We start from the raw sequence: 22,718 nt of genomic DNA, 5'->3' as shown, positions 1-22,718 counted from the left end.
ATGAAGTGGGGAGTCCTTATAAAGCATTTCTGCTTCATGCTGGAGTGTGATGGTTGTCTTGAGGTAAAGCATTTGTGTGATCATTTGAATTGCAAGCAGAACTAGCTGCTTTTCAAATGGGACATCATTTTTATTTGAAATAATGGCTGACAGATCATGCCCGCTCAAAATTGGGTATTTGTCATACATTTTCCTCAAATGGAATGAAAGGAGTCTTCACCTCAATTAAAGAAAAACACCTTACAAGCTTAGTTGTCATACTGCTAAAATTTGACCTTTCATGAGAAAATTGTTTTTGAGGGGAAATTGGCATGTCACATTGAACTTGATGGCTTCCCAAGAATTTGCAGGTAAGATCTGTGGAAATATTGATGAATGTGAGATTTTGGCACTGTGTAATGAAGTGTGTCAAGCATTTTCAAGATCTGAGAAACCACTATTTTTCAATTGACCCAATCCATGATGTTACAGAATCTTGCATGGGTAAAAGATCTGCTTAAAACATAAACAGGCTCTGGGGCATAGCTCAGTGGTAGACATGTGCTTGTTTAATATTCACAAGACCTGGGTTCTGGCTGCAGTCCCAAACAAGATAAAACCATAAAATAGATAATTAGGTGTTAGAACAACAGTATACAAAAAGTTTGTTGATGCAGGTTCAAGGTCAACGTTGGAACTTCTATGAAATTTTATTCATCAAGTTTTAGTGGTTTATCAGAGAAGAACATATATGTAGCTAACAATAATTAACTAAAAAGATTCCTCTGGTTTTTTTTTTTTTACAACAAATCTATTGTAAGCTGAAGTTTTTCACATGTTTCAATCACATACAAGGTTCAGCCCCCAACACCAAATTCCAACAGACTAAATAGAGAAGATGTGAGAATCCAGCCGTCTTCTAGTTATCACTAGAGATTTGTGCAAATATAAAACAGTATCATTTTTCAAATTTCTTAAATTTAGTTTTTTAACTTCAATTTTAAGTGTTAACATGTGGTAAGTTTTTAAAATTTTTTATTGTAATGTACAGAGGGGTTATACATACATAAGTCAGATAAAAAGTACATTTCTTTTTTCTTTTTTTGTTGGTTGTGAGGCTTGAACTCAGGGCCTGGGCACTGTCCTTGAGATTTTTTACTCAAGGCTAGTACTCTTCCACTTGGAGCCACATCTCCACTTCCAGTTTTCTGGTGGTTAATTGGATATAGGAGGCTCAGCTCATGGACTTTCCTGTCCAGGCTGGCTTTGAACCATGATCTGAGATCTCAGCCTCCTGAGTAGCTAAGATTATAGGTGTGAGCCACCTGTGCCTGGCTGAAGATTGTACATTTTTTTGGACAATGTCACTCCTTCCCTCACTCTCTCCAAGTTTTTCACTCCCATCCCTACCCACAAGTTGTATAGTTCATTTTTCAACATAGTGTCTAGTGAGTATGTGGTTTTTAGTCTTGAATCAAAGTATATTTAAAAATTGTTAATTTCTGGTGATACAACAATGTTAATACAGCCCTTGTAACCCAAAAGCTCATTGGGGTCCTTAATTTTTGAGCGTGAGTCCACAGGTTAATATATTTGAGAATTCACTGGCTTAGAAAATAAGAGAACCCACTATACCCCATTAATTCTGGCATGATTTGATGTTTCAAGTCATACTGCTTATTCAAGGGAGAGATATACTACTTTCTCTATGAGCAGTCCCTCACTAGTCCATCCTGGTGTTCCATCTTCCCATCCACAAGAAGTGACTTAAAGAAGACAAAGAAAATAGAGATGAGACAAGATATTAAAAGTCCAAAAGCTACTATACTTTAGAGGATGGGGACTTACAGCTAAGTCACAATAAGAGTGAAAAGAGAGATACTTTGAAAGAACTGGCTGGGCACTAAGGGCTCATGCCTGTAATCTTAGTTACTCAGGAGACTGAGCTCTGGGAATTGCAGTTCCATGCTAGCCTAGGCAGGAAAGTTTGTCATATTCTTATCTTCAATTAACAAGCAAAAACCCATAAGTGAAGCTGTGGCTCAAGTAGTAGAGCCTTAGCCTTGAGTGAAAAAGCTGAGGGACAAGCCCTGAGTTCAAGCTCTAGTACACACACACACACACACACACACACACACACACACACACACACTCTCTCTCTCTCTCTCTCTCTCTCTCTCTCTCTCTCTCTCTCTCTCCCTCTCCCTCTCTCTCCTCTCCCTCTCCCTCTCCCTCTCCCTCTCCCTCTCCTCTCCTCCTCTCCCTCTCCCTCTCCCTCTCCCTCTCCCTCTCCCTCTCCCTCTCCCTCTCCCTCTCCCTCTCCCTCTCCCTCTCCCTCTCCCTCTCCCTCCCTCTCCCTCTCCCTCTCCCTCTCCCTCTCCCTCCCTCTCCCTCTCCCTCTCCCTCTCCCTCTCCTCTCCCTCCCTCTCTCTCTCCCTCTCTCTCTCTCTCTCTCTCTCTCTCTCTCTCTCTCTCTCTCTCTCTCTCTCTCTCTCTCTCTCTCTCTCTCTCTCTCTCTCTCTCTCTCTCTCTCTCTCTCTCTCTCTCTCTCTCTCTCTCTCTCTCTCTCTCTCTCTCTCCCTCTCTCTCTCTCTCCCTCTCTCTCTCTCTCCCTCTCTCTCTCTCTCTCTCTCTCTCTCTCTCTCTCTCTCTCTCTCTCTCTCTCTCTCTCTCTCTCTCTCTCTCTCTCTCTCTCTCTCTCTCCTCTCTCTCTCTCTCTCTCTCTCTCTCGTGCAATGTATACATGTGAATTCCCAGGCATTTAATTGATCTCAGAATGGCATTGTCAGTGTTTACCCAGGGATCCTTTTGCCAGAATGAGTTAGGGAAAAGCTCACATGCATTAGAGAGAGACACGGACAGCTGGATAATAAAGAACTCAGAATAAAGGCAGTCTTTTAAGGAGAAGGTTCCTAGAATGACATTTTAGAAGTTAGAGTAAGAAGCTGGTAGAGTGGCTCAAGTGGCAGAGTACCTGTCTAAAAGGTAGAATTATATGAAAAGACAGTTTGGAAATCTCTGGAAGAAATACATTGTGTTGGCTTAATGGATGCAAAATGAAATTATTAAATGTTCATTCATTCTGACTCCTACTAAGGTTTTAGAACTTCGCTAGTAGCAAAGTACAGGTTGAATAGTTACGGGAACAGTCAATCATGAATTCTTGTCTCTTTTACTCACCCAGTTAGCCTGGAATTGCCATAGTTCCCCAACTCCTCTGAAGAGAGGAGAGTAAGATGATTAATTTTTTTTTTCTTCCCAGAGCGGAGGACTGAACTCAGGGCCTTGTGCTTTCTAAGCAAGCACTCTTCCACTGAGCCCCAACCCTAAGATGTTTTTTATTCTTAATGAAAACTTGGAGCACCTGGGTATTTGTCTGCACTGTGGAGGAAGCAGTGGCTCCACTGGTTGGGGGAGGGGGTTGCAGATATTAAACAGGACCTAAGGTCTTCAAGCAAGTCTAAAGTGAGCCAAAGGCTGTGGTATTTTTATTTGTTATCTGGGGTAAATATTGTAGCAACCAACCCTGTGTATGCAGCTGCCTCTGGCTCTACAGTAACTGCCAACTGGGAGATATTTCTGGCTCTTTCCCCAGAGTGTTTCAGGTTGAACCAGAAGCTAGACTTTCTGGGGCACTGTCACCATGGAGCAAGATTATAGAGATTGACTCAAAAGGAAGGAGGCGACATTGAAAAACAGCAGCTAAGATCTTTCCCCTTCTCTGCTTCTTCCCTTTTCCAGCTTCATCTTGATTCCTTCCACTCCAGCTGCCATCACTGTTAAGTAACCATACTTGAGCCCTTGCTTATGAGGGCTGGAAGTAGGGATCTTGTCCTCTGTGGTTCAGCCCTGGGTGTGCCTGGGTTGTGTCGATTTGGTTTGGTTCCCACCCTCCTTTCCCAAATACCATCTACCTTGAGAATCTAACTGTGGTTTGAAGTCTGGTGGGAAGGGACCTTCTGGAAGGCAGTGTTATGGGGTGTGGTCGACCTGCCCTGAGGTGGCTCTCTTCCCATCTTGGCACAGGGCCTTCGTGTTATAAGTTTAACTGAAGTGATCCAGAAACATCAAGGTTCTATGCCCAAGACAAGCAAGACTTGGTTAACTTATACCTGCAGTTTTCTAGAATAACTAGAAAAAAAATCAAAGCATTAAGGATAAGCCAGTGATAGATGGGCCTTGTCTTTCCTAAAGATATTTTCAGTCTGACTTCTTTCCTAGCTGCCATCTAGGTATATGACTTAGCAAGACTTCTGTGTGAGTGAGGATAATCTGGATTGTCTCAACAAGCTGGTGATTTTTGTTGTTTCTTGCAAAGACAAAAAATTGGCATTTCACTTTGTTGATGATATCATAGTTAAATGGTAATATCACCATGTTGTTCTTTCCTTACTTTTCTAAGATCTCACAATCTTTATGAATGTTTGGGTCTAGGTTTCTAAACAATTAACCCCAAAGAGGAAAACATTGTACATTTCATATTAATCTTTAAGTTCCAGTTTGCATAAGCTCAGTTTGTGCCTATCATCCCAGTGGATGTGATTTAAGAAGTAAGAGAGGTGTTAGAATGATGTTGATATTATTTGTCAGCCGTAATTATCCTTAGGCCTTTAGAGCCTCCAGCTCAACATTTAAATCAAATCCCAACAATAAAATTTTCTAAAATACAAAAGGTTTTAAAGGTTTTAAAGTTTACCTTAGGTAAACCTTTTTGTTTTTTTCCACATCTTTGCGTGGATAGGACTAAAGCCTGTCTCTTGGGATGTGTTTCGTGGGATTTAAAAATTATTGTTTCAACACAATTCCCAGATTAGAATACTGGTTTTGACTTTCAGTGGAATATCTACTACCAGTTTTCCACCGAACTCCTCCTGACTGTCCCTGTCTTGTTTAATGAGAACTCAGATTTCAGTTTTAGCTCAACACCTAAATAGTCTGGGCCTCTGCCAACATTGCCACTTGGGTTTTACCTTATTTTGGGTTCCCATGGCATTGGTTACACAGTGTTCTTTAAGGTAAAGAAGGCTTTTCTTACTCAGAGGAGTATCTCAAATGCCCATATTTCACTTGACATGGATATAGAGATGCTATCAGATAATGAAAGTAGGCTTTTCTGGTTCAGGTCAGAGGTTTCACCCTTTGCACTTGAAGTCTCTCTGATACTGTTTTCTTAACCTGTCATAGCCACCTAATTAAAATGTACTATTAGAACATAGGCAGCATTGCCATACTTTATGCATTTTATAGAAACACACAAAAGCTCCAGACAAGCAACTGTAGTGTGAACTCATCCAGATGTGATATGAAATTCCCCAGAGGTGCATCTTCATTGTTTTCTTTCTTTGTTCCAGAAGCAAAGGCCGATAATGAACCGAGCTGTTCGCCGGCAGCTCAAGAACTGTTGACAAGGCTGGGATTTTTACTGGGAGAAGGGATCCCCAGTGCCACACACATAACCATTGAAGACAAAAATGAAACCATGGTAATGCCTGAGGAAGACACTGCATTCCATACCTGCTCAGAGGAGAATGAAGTGACCACCATTCCCTTGTCTCCACCCCTCTACCCCACTGGGGCATCAGTGGAGAAGTTAATGTTTGGTCAAATGAGTTCTGGGCCATTGTGTATTGAAATTTCATTGCAAGAGTTTGTTCTTGGGTTTTTGCTAGGGGAAGGTGATCAAAGAAAAGCAGAAGGGAGCAGAACTTAAGAAAATGCCCACATTCACCTTCTAGTCACTACCTGGAGAATAGTGACTGTGTGAATTAAAGTGACTAAAAGAATTGTTTTGTAATGATGTTATGATTAGCTTTATCACAAATGTTCTTTTTGTGTGGCTGCTTCTGGTTATATTTTCGTGTGTGTGTGTGTGTGTGTGTGTGTGTGTGTGTGTGTGTGTGTGTGTGTGTGTGTGTGTGTGTGGTGTGTGTGTGTGTTTTCACTGTTAGGACTGGAGGTGGGGAAACAGTGTTAATAGCAGAAGAAAAGATTTATAGGTGATGAGACAGAGACAAAATGAGATGAGATTAAGTGGTTTGTCTCCTGGAAGGCATGCTCCCCATCCAGAGGACAGCAGCCACCACTGAGCTATGTGGATGGCCATGAGGGCCTAGAGCTTAAGCCCCCTGCCACAGGGTCTCTGTGCAGAGGCAGTAAGGGTTGATTGAGACTACAGTGGTCACCAGTCTCCTTTTCTAAAAGTGAGCCCATAAATCTAGGAATTGAATTAGGCTGCTGTGCTTGTGAAACATGACAAAAGCAGAGTCCCCATGTTTCCCAGACAGAGGTCAGATAGCCCATTTGTCTTCTGCAGATTTTAAACAAGGGGAAGCCTACATTCTTGCCATTTCTGTTTTAAAAGTATACATTTCCACTAAATTACTGCCAAGACTGCTGTTTTATTGAAAAAGAAAAGGGAAATTACAAAGATACTTCTCTTTTAGTGCTTGGAAGACCGTGTGTGTGTGTGTGTGTGTGTGTGTGTGTGTGTGTGTGTGTGTGTGTGTGTGTGTGTGTGTGTGTGTGTGTGTGTGTGTGTGTGTGTGTGTGTGTGTGTGTGTGTGTGTGTGTGTGTGTGTGTGTGTGTGTGTGTGTGTGTGTGTGTGTGTGTCTGTGTGTCTGTGTGTGTGTGTGTGTGTGTGTCTGTGTGTGTGTGTGTGTCTGTGTGTGTCTGTGTGTGTGTGTGTGTGTCTGTGTCTGTCTGTGTGTGTGTGTGTGTCTGTGTGTGTGTCTGTGTGTGTGTCTGTGTGTGTGTCTGTGTCTGTGTGTGTGTGTGTGTGTCTGTGTGTGTGTGTCTGTCTGTGTGTGTGTGTGTCTGTCTGTGTGTGTGTGTCTGTCTGTGTGTGTGTGTGTCTGTCTGTGTGTGTGTGTGTCTGTGTGTGTGTCTGTGTGTGTGTGTCTTTGTGTGTGTGTGTTTGTGTGTCTGTGTGTCTGTGTGTCTGTGTGTGTCTGTGTGTGTCTGTGTGTGTCTGTAAATACACATATCTGTAGCTGTTCCCACTCTAGAGTTTAAAAACTGCTTTCCACTTTCCTGTTTTGGGTTTTATTGTTGTAGTACCAAAAAACAATAGCTGTGTTAAAGCATCTCCTGTGAATGCGCTAATGCCTCCTTCCATTCATCTTGCAGTGCACGGCTCTGAGTCAAGGCATCAGTCCTTGCTCCACACTAACAAGCAGCACCGCATCTCCTAGCACCGATAGCCCCTGCTCAACCTTGAATAGCTGTGTCAGCAAGACAGCAGCCAACAAAAGTCCCTGTGAGACCATTAGCAGCCCTAGTTCTACCCTGGAAAGCAAGGACAGTGGAATTATAGGTAAGAAGCACACAGCTTGGCATGGTAATGGCTCAATGCATGTCACCCAGAGAACTCACCTGACACTTCTTCAGAGAGGTTTAGTGTGGTCCATGAAGGTCGAGCTGCCAGCCTGCCCTGTTCTTTGCAGACTGCACTGGGGCAGTGTGCAGGTGAGAGAATGAAACATCTTCAGCTTTTACATTCCTTGATAATTTATTTTATAACACAGAGCTCATGTGGTAAGAAAAAAATTCCAGATTAGACTTGGCCTATAAAATTACAAAAATTCTTTCTCCTTACCAGTCACTTCTATTTATTGGGTAACAGGTATGCCTAGAACAAATACCGGGGTGGTGAATCCTTGCATATGAAGTTTTTCTGGCACAATCCCAAAGTCTCTTATTTGTCAGGTCAGGCACATATTCTGTTTAATTTTTGTTTGTTTTATGCCAATAGTGGGATTTGAACTCAGGGTCCCACATTTTTGCTTAGCTTTCTTGCTGATGGCTGGCACTCTACCACTTTAGCCATACCTCTAATCTCCTTTATAGTTTCTTATAGTGGGATCTGAGGACAGGATTTTCTACAGAAGGCTTTCCAGAGCAATACCCAACACACACAATAGGTGTGCTTCTTCTGAAGCAAGTATCAGGGGAGAGACAGTTCTAGGTGATCTGAGAAAACATCTGGTTGACTTCTTTACATGCTCCTATTTTATTTTATTTTATTTTATTTTTATTGTAAAGATGCTATACAGAGGGGTTACAGTTACATCAGTAAGGTAATGAGTACATTCCTGGTTGAGGATTCGTTCAGTGGTTTCTAGATTAGGGTGTATATTAGAGTCATTCAGGGAATTTAAAAGTGCCCCTCCCCCTTGTTGTGCTAGTCCTGGGATTTGAACTCAGGGCCTCGGTACCACTTGGCACAGCTCCATTTCCAGAGGTTTTAGTAGTTCCTTGGAGGTAAGTCTCATAGACTTTCCTGACTACACTGACCTCAAACCATAATACTCGGTCTCAGCCTCCTGAGCAGCTGGGATTATAGGATTGACCTAGCAATGCTCAGCTGAGAGGCCTTATTTTTATATCGCATCCCAGATAAGTTACCTGGCTGCTTCTGTAGGTGGGCTTCAGCGTCGTGTCTTGGGTTTCCAGCTTGGCACATTTCAGATAACAGACAGGTCGTTCCCTGCAGGAAATCACTCAGGCCTTCCTCTGCTCTAAAATTGCATTTTGATTTTACAGTGGAGCTCTTCTGAGCAATTAACATCTTCCATTTTGCTGGTAGCATACGTCTCAGAATGTGTTTTATTTGACTGAATTCCACGTCCACATTAATCTGTAATCAAATGGAGTGACATTTCAGTTCCTCATTCTCTTAAGTCCCTTGCAGTTTCCTTCAGCCCTTCAGCTGTAATTTGGAAGACAAGTGGCACTTTCTGCCCAGTTTGTACTTCGGAGATTATTCCAAAGACCTTAAGGGACCTGGGAACAATCTGTAGACCTTTGGGTAGGTTAGTGAGGGATTCCACAGCTTTGGGAAGAAGACCTCTTCCCTCTGTGTTCACATTCTACTCATTTTTTGTTTTATTTTAATTACTTTATATACCATATTAGTTACCCATTAAACAATTGAAGTTTTAGTGCATCTATCACCAGTCTAATACTATAAAATTTTTCATCATCCCCTAAACAAACATTGTACCTATTAGAAGTCATTCTCTGACCCATCCCTCCTCCTAAGCTTCCCAGTCCTAGTCAGCCTACAGCTTACTTTGTCTGTCAAGCTTATGTTCTGAACATTTCATAGGAATGGAAGGAAAGTTGCTTGTAGCAAATTCAGTTTCTTTCCAGTTAGCTTCAAGACCCTCCACTGGGCCTATTCTGCTGATTCCATATTCCTTCTTTTTTTTTTTTTTTTGGTCAAAGGGCTTGAACTCTGGACCTGGGCGCTGTCCCTCAGCTCTTCAGCTCAAGGCAACTGCTCTACCACTTGAGCCACAGTGCCACTTCCGGTTTTCTAGTGGTTTATTGGAGATAAGAGTCTCACAGACACTCCTGCCCGGACTGGCTTTGAACCATGATTCTCAGATCTCAGCCTCCTGAGTAGCTAGGATTACAGGCGTGAGCCACCCATGCCCAGCTTGATTCCACATTCTTATCTACACTGCCTCTCTGTCTGCTGTGTATAGTCTATGTCAACATAATTCTTCCAGTGTTTTTTTTTTCCTTTGTGCCCTAGCTTTCTGAGCTGTTACTCATGGCATATTGATCTGTTATGTGGTAGCCAGGTGACTTGTCACTGCTTTCTTAGCTCCTGTGAAATCTGATTTCCTTCAGGGGGTTTTATTGTCCTTCAATGATTTGGCCAGAGCTACCTTTTTTGGACAGCCCTTCTGTTTTTATTGTAAGTTCTACCATGGGCATTATATGCCTTTGGTTATAAATAAGACAAGTTTTTGTTCTTACACTTACAAATATTCTTAGTAGCAGAACCACTCATTCATTCATCCATCTAACAATCCATCCCTTTGTGCCAATTCTCCCAATTTGGTCTGACATAATCGTTGAGATACAATGCTGAAATTAATATGATTACTTTTTATTTTTTGAGTAATACTGGGAATTGAACTTCAGGTTTTGCATATGCTAGGCAAGTGCTCTACAATTGAACTACACCCTCAATATTTAAAAAAAATTTGAAGCCGGGCGCTGGTGGCTCACGCCTATAATCCTAGCTACTCAGGAGGCTGAGATCTGAGGATCGCGGTTCAAAGCCAGCCCGGGCAGGAAAGACCATGAGACTCCTATCTCCAATAAACCACCAGAAAACCGGAAGTGGCGCTGTAGCTCAAGTGGTAGAGCGCTCGCCTTGAGCTGAAGAGCTGAGGGACAGCGCCCAGGCCCAGAGTTCAAGCCCCACGACCGACAAAAATAAAAAATAAAATAAAAAAATTAAAAAAATAAAAAAAATTTGATTTTGGCTTTTAGTGTTAATGAAAGACTGAGGTTCTGGAGACTCTTAAAATAATACTTGATTTAATATAGTCCTACCCTATCCAAGAGTGATCAACCCCTCTACCACATGGTCTGAATGGCACCTCAGTTTTCCTTCAATGTACACTCGTGTGTGTGTGTGTGTGTGTGTGTGAGAGAGAGAGAGAGAGAGAGAGAGAGAGAGGTATATAGATAGGATTACAGCTATGCACTGCCACACCTGGCTCAGAGTGTCTATTCTTTTGATAATTTTGTCTTCATATAGACAAGGGTTCTCATTTTTCAAACTCTGCCAGCTTCCTAGCCCAATGTTGGCAATGAGAAAGAATTGCTACTACTATCAAGTTGCATTGAAGGTGGGAACATTTTATTAGTTTTTAAAGAACTATTCAGGATTTTCATCTTAAGTGCGTTTGTCAAACCTTCTAATATCTATATTTTAGCCTTGCCTTGATGGTAAAACCATCATACATTTCATGTCATTGAAACTATCCTTTATTTCTTGGCTCAAGCAAACATGCTCCATCAACTCAGATAACCATGAAAAGTTGCAGAAATTGAGATGAAGATGGAAGGAATAAGGAAGGGGTTGGTCAGCCCCATTTTCCTGGGAGACCCCAGATGCTGGAGATCATGTTCATTACCTCATTAGCTGATCTGGCAGGGGTGTAAGATTGTAGATAGATGAGAGGAAAATATTGGTCTGCTGACAACATGCCTCTGTTGTTCTTTCCTTCATGATCAAAAGAATTAGAACCTGTTGCCAAGGCATACATGGAGGTGTGGTAGGGAGGAGAGGGAAAAGGAACAAGAATTTCCTCTCTGGGTAGTCTTTAGCCACAGGTGTTTGATGAGACAGGAGTGGTGAGACCAGAGAGGGAAAGAACTTCCTCTGCAGTCAACACTGGGCAGTGAACTCCTGCACCTCTTGTGAAGCAGGTATCGGGGACACACTTATGATCTATAATTGCTGGGCTTTTTGTGTGCCTTTTGCCTTCTGATGAACATGCTGACTTTATAAGGTATACCTTGGAATGGGGCAGCTGTGGGGCACCTTAGATATTTAGGAGTGTAAAATGTTCAAGAGCACTGTGGTTTTAGCAAGCAGAGATGAAGATGAGACACGCTAGTGTCTTGCTCTGGAAGACCTGGCAGAAGCTTGTCAAATGAACAAGTGAGGATCTACATTTTAAAATAAGGCGTGGAGAAGGGAGGATGTGGGTTTCCATTTCGTTTTCCATTTTAAATAGTTAAAACTTGCCCACCAGTAGAACTGGGATGGCTTTGGGGTGGGCTGTCCAGAGTGCACACAGCTGCCACAGTATTCCATGCATGTGGTTGTACAAGGCTTAAAGTGCACAGTATTAGCACAAGGCTCCGTGCACAGTATTAGCACAGCTTATTCAGGGCATTCTGGGGGCATTTCAGACAGTGGTAACCCATCCTTAAAAATTCCTTGGCCTTCCTAACTATTTAAGCTGATTTCTGGCATGCTGATTATATTTAATCTAAATACTTTGCCCAGCAGATGCAGGGATGGGAAGCCTGTGTTCCCACATGCCCGGGCAGCCTCCTTAGAGCTGCTATCAGGTGCCCTGCCTGTGTTCTGTTTCCAGTGCTTGGTAACAGAATGGGCATGCCAGTGACCATTAGAAGAACTTTACTGGGCCCCTTCCAGTCCTGCTCTGTAGAAGCCAGGGCTTAATAGGCTCTTCCCACCCCCTTTTTAACTTTATTCTGTTATCCAGAGGGGAGTCCCACTTTATCCTATTTCAAGAGGTTCAAGTTCTTCCAACATAAATGTCTTTGGAAGTATAATAATTCTGTCATGTAGAAATACTGTCTAAGCTGGATGAGATTAACTGAATTCCCTGAGTATCATTTTTAAAAAATTTAAAGTGAAGGTCTTTATTTTTTACATATGAAAAATCATTGGCATTACCTAGAAGTATCTGATTTTCAAATTTGCAATGTGAAAGTCTTCCAAATGTGAAATCCAGCTGTACCAAATCAAGATAAAACAACTTTCAATTACTTGTATTGAGAAGAAAACTTTATATTTCTTTATAAAGAAGCTTTTAAAGGTGCTTCCTGTCTGCCTGAGAAAACATATTTTTCTTGGTGACACTCCTTGGAACATAACTTGGCTTCTAACTATTACAAGTGGAAATTATAATATATATTAATCTCAGCTTAGAAAAAAATGTATATTTACTGGAAAGCATATGAAAGCCAATCTGACTTTTTAAAAAAGCACTGCTGGAAATAGTGGATTTAAAATACTTTGCACCTATTTATATGGATGTGTGTATATGTGTGGGGGGTGGGGTTATATTTCAAGACAAAGACTGTTTCTCCATTTAGGAAGATAGAGGATAGAGACTGGATGAAGAGAAACAAACCAATCCCAGACTTTTTAGAAAAAGATTCTTCTTATCCATTTAACATATGTGCCAAGAATTCCTTGCAGATAGCAATTAGCAAACTTCTGGTTGAGGATGAGCCTCTATAAAGCAAATCTTCCATCGCAAGCTTTTCTTTTACTGTCTACATTTACCTGCCAACATTTATAGTTGCCAAGCCTTTTGTGTATCATCCTGCATCTGCTTCCTCTTGCAAGGCAGTGTCAAGACAGTGTTTGAAAATAAGACTTCAACAGTGGCCATGTCTCCTCACTGTGCTTTCCTTCCACTTTATCCACCTGCCTGTCCCAATCAATACCTGAACTGGAATGGGGTGAGCCATCACATTCCATCAAGCAAGCTGGCTTTCTGAAGGGTAGAATGCTCAGCTCTTTTAACTGTCTTCTTCTCTCCCTTTCCTTTCCTGTCCTCCAGGTTCTGGCATTCTGCTTTACTTTGAAGCAGGGATGCAGGTATGAACTTTATTTAGTAGGGAACACCTTTGTCAAAATGTTATCCTTCAAAATGGCTTACAGTAAATAATATTGGATATATGGTTAGTGCACTGCTGCTGCTTGCTCCAGTGTGATAATATTTGTGTAGGACATTTACAAAAAAGTTATCATGGACTTTTATCTTTCCTGACTCTCCTGCCTCCTCCCAGGCTTATGAAATGAAAGTGATTTCAGGGTAGTTGGAGACATTTATTACCTGGACTTTGAGTCCCGGGGGAGATGAGCAGATGCAAAGACACACAAAGATGAATTAATTGCACTTTCTCTTCATTTTTAACTTGTTGTAAATCCTGCCCTTTTGATTTTATGCTAATACTGCTTTGTTGCCACCTGTATTGCCCCCGCTTACTACTAAATTGCAATGCTTTGAAATTGATTTGGTAATAACTATTTAGAGTGTTTCAAATCTAGGTTAATATTCATTTTGCTACATTGCTTGCAATTTAAAAATCATCCTTAATTATAGAAGCCTTTTTTTAAAAACCTCTTGGGTGAAGAAGGAAGTTTTTTCTTTACATATATAATTTGGTAATATATTCGATGTGGGAAAGAAACCCTTGGCAGTGATTCTAGTCAGCAGAGTGCCTGATATATTTTTACTCACACTGTGATTGAAGTTTTCAGGCTGTTCTTTTGGTACAGCAAGCATTTAAGACTACCAACCATATTCTAGGAGCAGGTTTGTTCAGTACTGGGATAAGATAAGGCACAGCAACTATTTTAAAAACTTTTGAGACTACTACCTTCTTAACTGCTGAGAGGAGTATAACATGTGGTATTAATGGAGATCTCGATGAAAGATCCTTGCTGTAGGGACATAATACCAATCACTGAGCATCTTAAGCTCTTTTCTAAAGAAGTTGAAACTCCATAGAGTCATTAGACTGTAACAGAATCTCCAATGTGAATGCACTCTGTGTGCAGGTATGTGAAGCTTTGCCAGAGCACCATGCTTCATACCCTTGCTAGAAAATGTCACATCGTTTATAATCCTGACACCCTTTCTGGAAGCTGTTTTCTACTGTACCAGGCTACATTGGGCAGTGTTCTTGTTGAGAGAGGAGAGTCCAGCCCTCTCTCTCCCCCACTGCCCTTCCCACAGCCATTCCCTTTAGCGTTTCCATAGTCAAAGAGTATGATAAATGTGCTGGGAACTGTAGCTGGGTCCCTGGCCTTGCTGCATGTTGTGGCAGAGAACACCTTGCGCAATGCAAGCAAGCATTGAGCTGGAGATTTGGTACAGAGATCTGGCTGTCACAATCCAATGCACAGGGTTCCCAGTGCTGTGCCAGAAAAAGACAGGACTAGCCAGAAGTGCCAACCTGTCCTCCTGGGCCTGCTGCAGAAGGAAAAACCAGACAGGCTCTGGAGCTGACGTTCTCTGAGGCACCCCCATCCAGGTAATCTATTCAGCATTCCAGGAGAAGCTGCTTGCCTGCCTTTCTGTGCCCCTCTCCTTGTTGGACCCAGGCAGGTTGAGCTGTGATTACAGGTAAGCCAGGGACTTTTCTGTGTGGCTTATTAATTTGCAGATGGGGTGGGCCTGGGATGGGGTTTGGAGAGACACACAGACCAAGCACCATTCAGAAAGGTTCAGGAAGGTTGGTTTCAACCTTGACTACAGTGTTTGCCTTTGTTGTCCAGGGCAATCCACAATGTGGCCTGGCAATCTGAACCACAGTTGGGTGTGAGGTATGACTACAAAGGAAAGAAGTAAGGCTTCTGTCAGGCTATAGGACCAGAGAACTTTGTTGCCTTGACTTGTCTGTTTGATGTTTTCATGATCTCAGACTTTCTTTGCTGTAGTAAACGTAGCTTTGTGAAGTTATGGTCAGGTCGGAGGAGGCAATCTCTACAGTAGTTGGATTTTCCTTTTTTTATTTATTTCTTCCCTTCTCCCACTTTAATATGCAGCCATTATGTTCCTTTCTTGTTTGATCTTTAATTCATTAGTCCAGTATTTTAACTTTTATACTCTTCCTGTCAGCCATTAAGCTTAATATGGAAGTTTAGCAAATGCTTGTTACTTTTTTTTTTCCTTCAGTCATGATTTAAGAGGCACTTTAAGTATATGTCTTAATTGTTTCTTTCCAAACCCAGGGAACAACTGACTATTTAAAGCAATTTTATTTTTTTTTTGGTTGGTCGTGGGGCTTGAACTCTGGGCCTGGGCACTGTCCCAGAGCTCTTCAGCTCAAGGCCAGCACTCTACTGCTTGAGCCACAGCACCACTTCCGGTTTTCTAGTGGTTTATTGGAGATAAGAGTCTCATGGACTTTCCTGCCTGGGCTGGCTTTGAACCGCAATCCTCAGATCTCAGCCTCCTGAGTAGCTAGGATTACAGACGTGAGCCACTGGCACCTGGCTAAAGCAATTATTTTGAATATAGAGCATGTAAGATAGTCTATGGAGTACTTGAAGAAAATTAGTTTCTACTTTCCCCTCATTATTTAAAACATATATTTTTGTGTATGCTTTGAGGTTTAATAAATGAGGATGGTACTAAAAATAATTTGTAAATGTATCTGGAGCCAGGCGCTGGTGGCTTACTCCTGTAGTCCTGCCTACTCAGGAGGCTGAGATCTGAGGATCAAAGTTGAAAGCCAGTCTAGGCAGTAAAACCCATGAGACTGTTGTCTCCAATTAACCACTAAAAAGTCTGAAGTGAAGCTGTGGCTCAAGTGGTAGAGCACTAGCCTTGAGCAGGGACAGTATCCAGAGTTCCAGGCTCCCCTCCCCACACACGTACACATACAGTATCTGTGAGTGCATATCCAGATTTTCTGTAAACAGCATGAACACTTTATAGCACAGCAGCAGCTCCAGTTTTGTGGGACTTTGCTTACTGGGCTGTTTTGGGAGTCAGCAAGTTAAGATGTGATGGGGGTCACGGTGCACATTAGTCACTGTTGTTATTCCCTCAGGATACTTACTTATTCTTCATTCCTACTGGGGGGATGAGAAATGCTCAGGCATAAGCATGGCAAAAAAGGATTTTTTCTTTTTTTGTGAAGATATGAGTTAGAGAAAAAAAATAACATGATAATGTGACTACTCATTTTTCTAATAACTAGGCCGAAATTTTATTGTTAACTTTTCTGGTAGCCAGTGGGAAGAGAGAAACCATATCATTTGCATGAGGTGATATGTGTAAAGAAAAAATGATCCCTCCTAGATTAGAGTCCATATAGCCATATGCCTTGTGGTTCATCAAAAGGGAGAAGCCTAGGTTAGAACCTAGACCCCCAGAGCCTTCCCACACTTTGCACCTCTTGTCTTTTTCATAGCTGGCACCTCTGTTTATTTGTAGGAATAAAATGTTTGCTGCCTTCAACATGTTTGGTCTTTAGTTCTTAGAAATTCTGGATTCACACTATAATCCATTTTTTAAAATTGATTGTGTGTGTGTGTGTATGTGTATGTGTACATGTGTACACCAGTATCAGGTCTTGAACCCAGGACCTTTCAGCTTTATTGCTCATAACTGTGCTCCACCACTGGAGCCATGCCTCCACTCCAGCTCATTAATTGGAGATGAAGGCACAGACTTTTGTGCCCTGACTTTGAACTTCAGTCCTCCAGGTCTGAGCCCCCTGAGTAGGTAGGATCAAAAGCATGAGCCACTGGCATCTACCTTCTTGATATTCTTTTAAACTACAATTTGATTTAGATCTCACCATACTCCTTGGTCCTGTGACTATATTTTTGTTTTTTTTTCCAATTTGATTTTAAGAAGAGGGGTGAATAAAATTTGAGTCGAAGGCAAAATGTTTTATTGTAGAACTGTACCTAACAAAATATTTGATGACTGGGTGATGCTATTTTTTAATTAGGTTACATTAGCTACATAGATAATATTTCATTGGGATGACTATTTTGTGCAAGGCACAGACTTCATGAGCCTAAAATTTTGTTTTGCATTTATTGTTATTAAGGAGTTGTACATAGGAGTTACAGTTCTGCAAGTAGATAATGAATATAATACTTCTTGGACGATGTCACTCCTTCCTTTGCTTTTCCCCATCCCCCCCTTGTTCCTGCCCTTAAGTTACATAGTTCATTTTTACATAGTATATATTGAAAACCATGACTGCATTTGTTCGCCATTTCTCCCTCCATTCCTCTGTCTCCCTTTTGCTCTCCCCTAAAAATACAACAACCAAAAAACAAAACAAAAAACAAAAAAACCAACCAAATAAAACTATTTTTTAACTATAGATACTTACAGTGCTCCTTTTATGTGCAGTGCCTGTGCAAGCAAAGGGACTTTAGAAACTTGCTGTGTGTGCAGTGATAGCTAGTTGGTGTTGGATATGCCACGAACCATGTGCCATGCTTGTGAAAATGTATGGCTGTTAGCCTGGCTGGCTTCTCACTCATGGTGATGATTATGTATATGTGCCTTGATATCTCAAAAAATTACATTGGCTATTTTTGAGCCCTGTGTACTAGCAGATCTGCTTACATGTTACTACAGAGTCAGATTAGTCTCCTGGGCTATCAGAATTTTCAAACTAGGTACATAGAGTGAGCAGTAATATGAGTGAATCAATGAGTGGCACCACGCCCAGTTTAACACTAGCATGGTGCAGTTTAACCTGACAGTTCAATGAAATATAAGGCCAACAAAGCCCTCATGTTACAGAATTTGAAGAGTAGTTAAGATATCTGGGTGACAATGATAAGCCTTAATTAACAAAAGCTGGCACCTCTTAATTTTATTTATTTATTTATTTTTGGTCATGGGGCTTGAACTCTGGGCCTGGGCACTGTCACTCAGCTCTTCAGCTCAAGGCTAGCGCTCTACCACTTGAGCCACAGAGCCCACTTCTGGCTTTTTGTGTTTATGTGGTGCTGGGGAATTGAACCCAGGGCCTCATGCATGCAAGGCAAGCATTCTACCACTGAGCCACCTTCCCAGCCCACCTCTGTTAATTTGTAGGAATAAAATGTTGTTAAAAATAGAGTTGTTAGGGAATTTTAAAACTTATTCAGAGTTTAGAAGATGTAAAGTACCATGTTTTAGATTTTTTTTAAGTCCTCATACATTAGATACTATGTTGAAAATGAACTATACAACGTGTTGTGGGGGGAACAGAGGGGAAAAACTGGGAGAAAGTGAGGGAAGGGGTAACATAGTTCAAAAAGAAATGTACTCATTACCTGACTTAATGTAACTGTAACCCCTCTGTACATCACCTTCACAATAACAATAAAAAGGAGCATATTTGACTACACACACATATATACATATTTGAATACATACACTGCATTATCCTAGGTTAATTAGAAGCTTATATTTCTGTTACCATGAAAGAAAAATATTTTTGAGTAGCATGGTTTTATTATGAGAGATTGGAGATGTCCTATTTGGTGTGCAAGGAAACCAGCATTTATCTGCCCCACTGATCTGCTTTGAGCTTAGAGAGAAGCTGGGTTGGGATGCAAGTCCACTGCCTAGGCTTTAAGCTATGCAGGCTCTACCTGGAATGAGAAGAGCCTTTGTGGGATGGGATAGTCTCCCTGTGGTTTCCAAGCCTCTTGCCTCCCTGCATCTCCCCATGGCCTGGTGTGGATGATGGATGGCCCCTCTGATGTGAACATCCCATCCGCGATGAGAAGATTCCGAACTGGAATCTTCTGCTAATAAACATTGAACTTGTATTAATCTTCTTTTGAAATGGCTACTTCCTTCATCTCAGAGCCTTCCTCCACACCCACTTTCCTTTCTCTTACTGCCAGGAGAGGAGAGTTTCCACCCATCAGAAACTGGGCAATATGTGGAGCCCTTGCTTCATGGTGAGAATTGGACCTTCAACCTATCCTGCACTCTAGGGACACCACCCAGGCTTTCCTGGCTCTCCTCAGCTGTTTCCTGAGGGCCCTGCAGCTGCAATTCAGCTGACTGTGCTGTTACTAGTACCAAGAAGCGAGCCAGTTCAAATCCCTGTTCACTCCCAGATAGAGGAGACTATTAGGCTTTGACTCTAAACTGTGTGGCACCTAGGCAGAGCAAATGAGGGAAAATGCCATTTTTATTTTTAAATCAATTAATTTATTTTTGTCAGTCATGAGGTTTGAACTCTGGGCCTGGGCACTGTCTCTCCGCTCTTAAGCTCAAATCTAGCACTCTACTCCTTGAGTCACAGCGCCACTTATTTTCTGGTGGTTTATTAGAGATAAGAGTCTCATGGACTTTCCTGCCGGGACTGGCTTTGAACTGCAATCCTCAGATCTGAGGAGTTCCTGAGTAGCTAGGATTACTGGTGTGAGCCACCAGGTGTGAGCCCAGCCATTTTTATTTTTTCACTTAAAATTATATCCCCTCAAATGAAATAGCCACAGCCATAAAACCAAGAAAAAACACCCTGATCCCCAGTTTGGAACATTTCCCTCTCAGGAACTCAGCTATTTCTAGTATGTCTCAAAACCATGCAGAGGTCCAAACACTGGACTTAATAACCATGTGTTACTACTACAAGTTCTATTTTTGTTTTCAACTTAAGTTACTATTAATAATTAATTACCATAAATAAATAATATACTCATTAATAAATTTTTTGTAAAGTATTAACACAATTTCTGTCATATAGTTAATCTTTAATGTTCGTTGCTGACTCTTCCCACTACCCCCACCATTTTTATAGTGGGAAGGGATGTACTTGTTATACTAGAGTACAGTCCATTAGAAACACAGTGAAGGCTGTGCTTGATTTTAGAGAGCTGGAAGCATGGTTTGTTACCATTAGAACATTCAGAAGTGATGTACTCCCTGAAGTGAGAAGACCCCCATCCCATACCAGCTTGTACTTTAGTCAGAGACATAATGCCAACAGTCTTGACTAGAGAACAGTGAGGTTACTGAGGTGTAGTGTCTTTGGCTACAAGTGCAATTGGAGTTTGTTCTTCATTTGCTTTTTCATTTAATAACCAAACATTTATTGAGCACTTCTTGCCATGTATATGATGGGAGCTTCCATGCATAGGAGGGTTTTTGTTTTTTGTTTTTTAATTTAATGAGGGAGGAGACCAGAGGGCAGTAAGTCCAGGCTGCAGCAGCAAGAACCATCTTAGAATTGTGGCAGGGTTTCCTGTGGTGTGGCCATAGCAAGGAAATTGTTTTGTCTTTACTTTTAAACCTTAAGTAGCATTCTAATAATAAAAAGGGCCTTTCAGACCCTCTGGTCCTAAATAACAGACTCTCTTGGAGCTAATTGGCTGGTCTGCTGATGCAGTATGCTCTTCATGATGAGTGGATGAAGCCGCTCCCTTAAGGCAGCTGAGTCTGAGTGCACTTTGGCCAGCCGCTCTCCCATTTGCCAGGCTCACAGAGACCTGGGCTGCTGGAATCCAAACAGAGCATCCGTAGACACGACCCCTGCCCTTAAGGACACAAGTTTGCATAAGGTCAACAGTGGAACAGGGGCGTGACCTTGGTGAGCTGTGGTTGCGGGGATCCCACACAGCTTAGTGTCTGTAAGTTAGGAGTGGTTGTCTGTAGAAGCTATATAGGGTGAGTATTGTACTTTTCTTTTATCTTCTCAGCTCTCTCTAAGATGTTTATAAAAGGTTTTTCCAGCATTGTGTTGTTTTTTTCCCCTCTTTCTCTGTTGGACTTTTTTCTAAGAGGTTAAACTTTAATTTTGTAACTATGTTGGTACTTCCCTGTATTGCCCAGAAAGAGATTTTTTCCATTCTGTGACCCTGGAGGAATAAGTCAAGTTGATCTCTCCAGGCCAGGCTGAACAAATGTTATAGATACTGACTTTTAGGATCAGATTCTCTCCTTGATTTTGTAAATGTACTTTTGTTACTAAAGATTTTTCTACATTAACTTCTGTATTGCTCATTCTTCCTCCAGATCCCCGCCAACAAATAATCATTTGGTTAAGATATTTATAGATTCAAAAGGATTTAATGTGATGAGCAATTCATCGTGGGTAAAGATGGAATATGTCATATCCGTATTGCATAGATTTGCTGTTCAATGTCTGATACCTCTAGATAGCTTTTTCTTTATCTTCTTGAATCTTTTTCCTGTACAGTGATTTTGCAGTGTTATTTCCCCTGATAAGCAACATTCTTTGAATATACCAAAATACATGGTATGAAACATATCTTGATAAAAATCTGTGTGGACTGGAAAACTTTCCAATGATCCTGTGAGGGGGAGGTGTGTGTGTTTTCACTCTCAACCACTCCAGCTATGCCTGGTCTCCTTCAAAGTATTTTGATCTCTCATTTCAGCCACAATTACAAGTTCATCCGAAAATGATGACCGGAGTGGCTCCAGTTTGGAATGGAATAAAGATGGAAGCCTAAGGTTAGGGGTTCAGAAGGGAGTACTTCATGACCGCAGGGCAGATAACTGCTCCCCCGTGGCAGAAGAGGAGACCACTGGGTCAGCGGACAACGTGCTGCCTAAGGCAGAATCCTCAGCTGGAGATGGTCCGGTCCCTTATTCTCAGAGCTCCAGCTCGCTAATAATGCCACGGCCCAACTCAGTTGCAGGTAAGGCCATGAATCTCCCTGGAAGGGTTATGTCAGAGCCTGAGGAACCTGCTGTGCACTGTCTTCTAATAGGAATCTGATCCAGATACCAATCAGTGTTCTGATCTTACTTTTCCTAAGTCTCAGTTTACCCACCAGTAAACACAATAAAGCTGCAATTAGTAGTCTCTCAGTGACCTTTTCACTCTAGAATTCTTTTCTTTTTAAGAAAACTTTAAAAAAAATTATTGTTATAAAGGTGATATACAGAGAGGTACGTAAGTCACGTAAAGAATACATTTCTTTTTGGACAATATCACCCTTTCCCTTTCACTCCACTCTGGATTCTTTAAATCTATCTTTTGGACAGTTTGGCTCATTGTATATAACGGGAGAAAGCTAAAAAATTCTTCCCTTGGTGTCTGTTATTTTAAGCTTCAGTAAATGTATGACTTCTTATTTTATCTTGGTAAAGGAATTATTTAGAGTGAAGGTGTTACTATCAGCATGGGAATTTTGAATCTAACTTTAAAGCTTTCTTTTGTATAATTGAAGCCTGTCATATAGATAGGAGATCCGATGTTTCTGCATAATTCAAACAGTGGTGCATACCATTTAAAGCATATGCAGCGAGGCTGGGGAAGAGAGAGAGAAGCGTGGTAGCTGGGCAGAAGGAAGAGAGCCACAGATGGCAGTGCAAGGAGTTGGACTGGTTGTCAGGCAAGGAGAGGAGTCTTGTGTATTGGGAGAGGAACTCCTGCTTTTGAAGGTCTTAACACTTGCACTCAATGCTGTTGTGCTGAATTTAAGAGAGGAACTTTCATGGTAATTCTTGGTTACTAGCATAGCACTTAAAACATCCTCTACTAATACATGGACTCAGATTCTCTCCTCCTACATCAAAGGATTTTTCTGTGATTTATACTGCTCCTGTGGGATGTGCTAGGTCATTCTGGTTGTTGTTAGGTGTTTTTTACGATGGAACTCTAAAGCAGCTGGTAAATAAATGGCCTTAATGGAAAAGTTCTGAGGTAAACT

General features: G+C 41.5%; 1 protein-coding gene across 11 annotated transcripts in view; it reads left to right on the top strand.

Moving 5' to 3' along the window:
- The window catches only part of Tanc1 (tetratricopeptide repeat, ankyrin repeat and coiled-coil containing 1), a 229,141-nt gene that overhangs the window by 144,437 nt on the left and 61,986 nt on the right, over positions 1-22,718 (top strand). For 7 of the 11 annotated variants that reach the window (XM_070022615.1, XM_070022622.1, XM_070022582.1 and 4 more), the window contains 3 exons: positions 5,331-5,461; positions 7,106-7,292; positions 21,438-21,701. In XM_070022615.1, coding sequence (XP_069878716.1) covers positions 5,331-5,461; positions 7,106-7,292; positions 21,438-21,701 — 582 coding nt within the window. The remainder of the gene's footprint in view (positions 1-5,330; positions 5,462-7,105; positions 7,293-21,437; positions 21,702-22,718) is intronic. The other 4 variants (XM_070022628.1, XM_070022620.1, XM_070022647.1 and 1 more) reach the window with 2 other exon arrangements.

This window comes from Dipodomys merriami, unplaced genomic scaffold (genome assembly GCF_024711535.1).
Source record: "Dipodomys merriami isolate MVZ:Mamm:240054 unplaced genomic scaffold, mDipMer1.0.p SCAF_1, whole genome shotgun sequence".
Taxonomy (NCBI): Eukaryota; Metazoa; Chordata; class Mammalia; order Rodentia; family Heteromyidae; genus Dipodomys; species Dipodomys merriami.
This window is presented reverse-complemented; position numbering and strand designations above follow the sequence as displayed.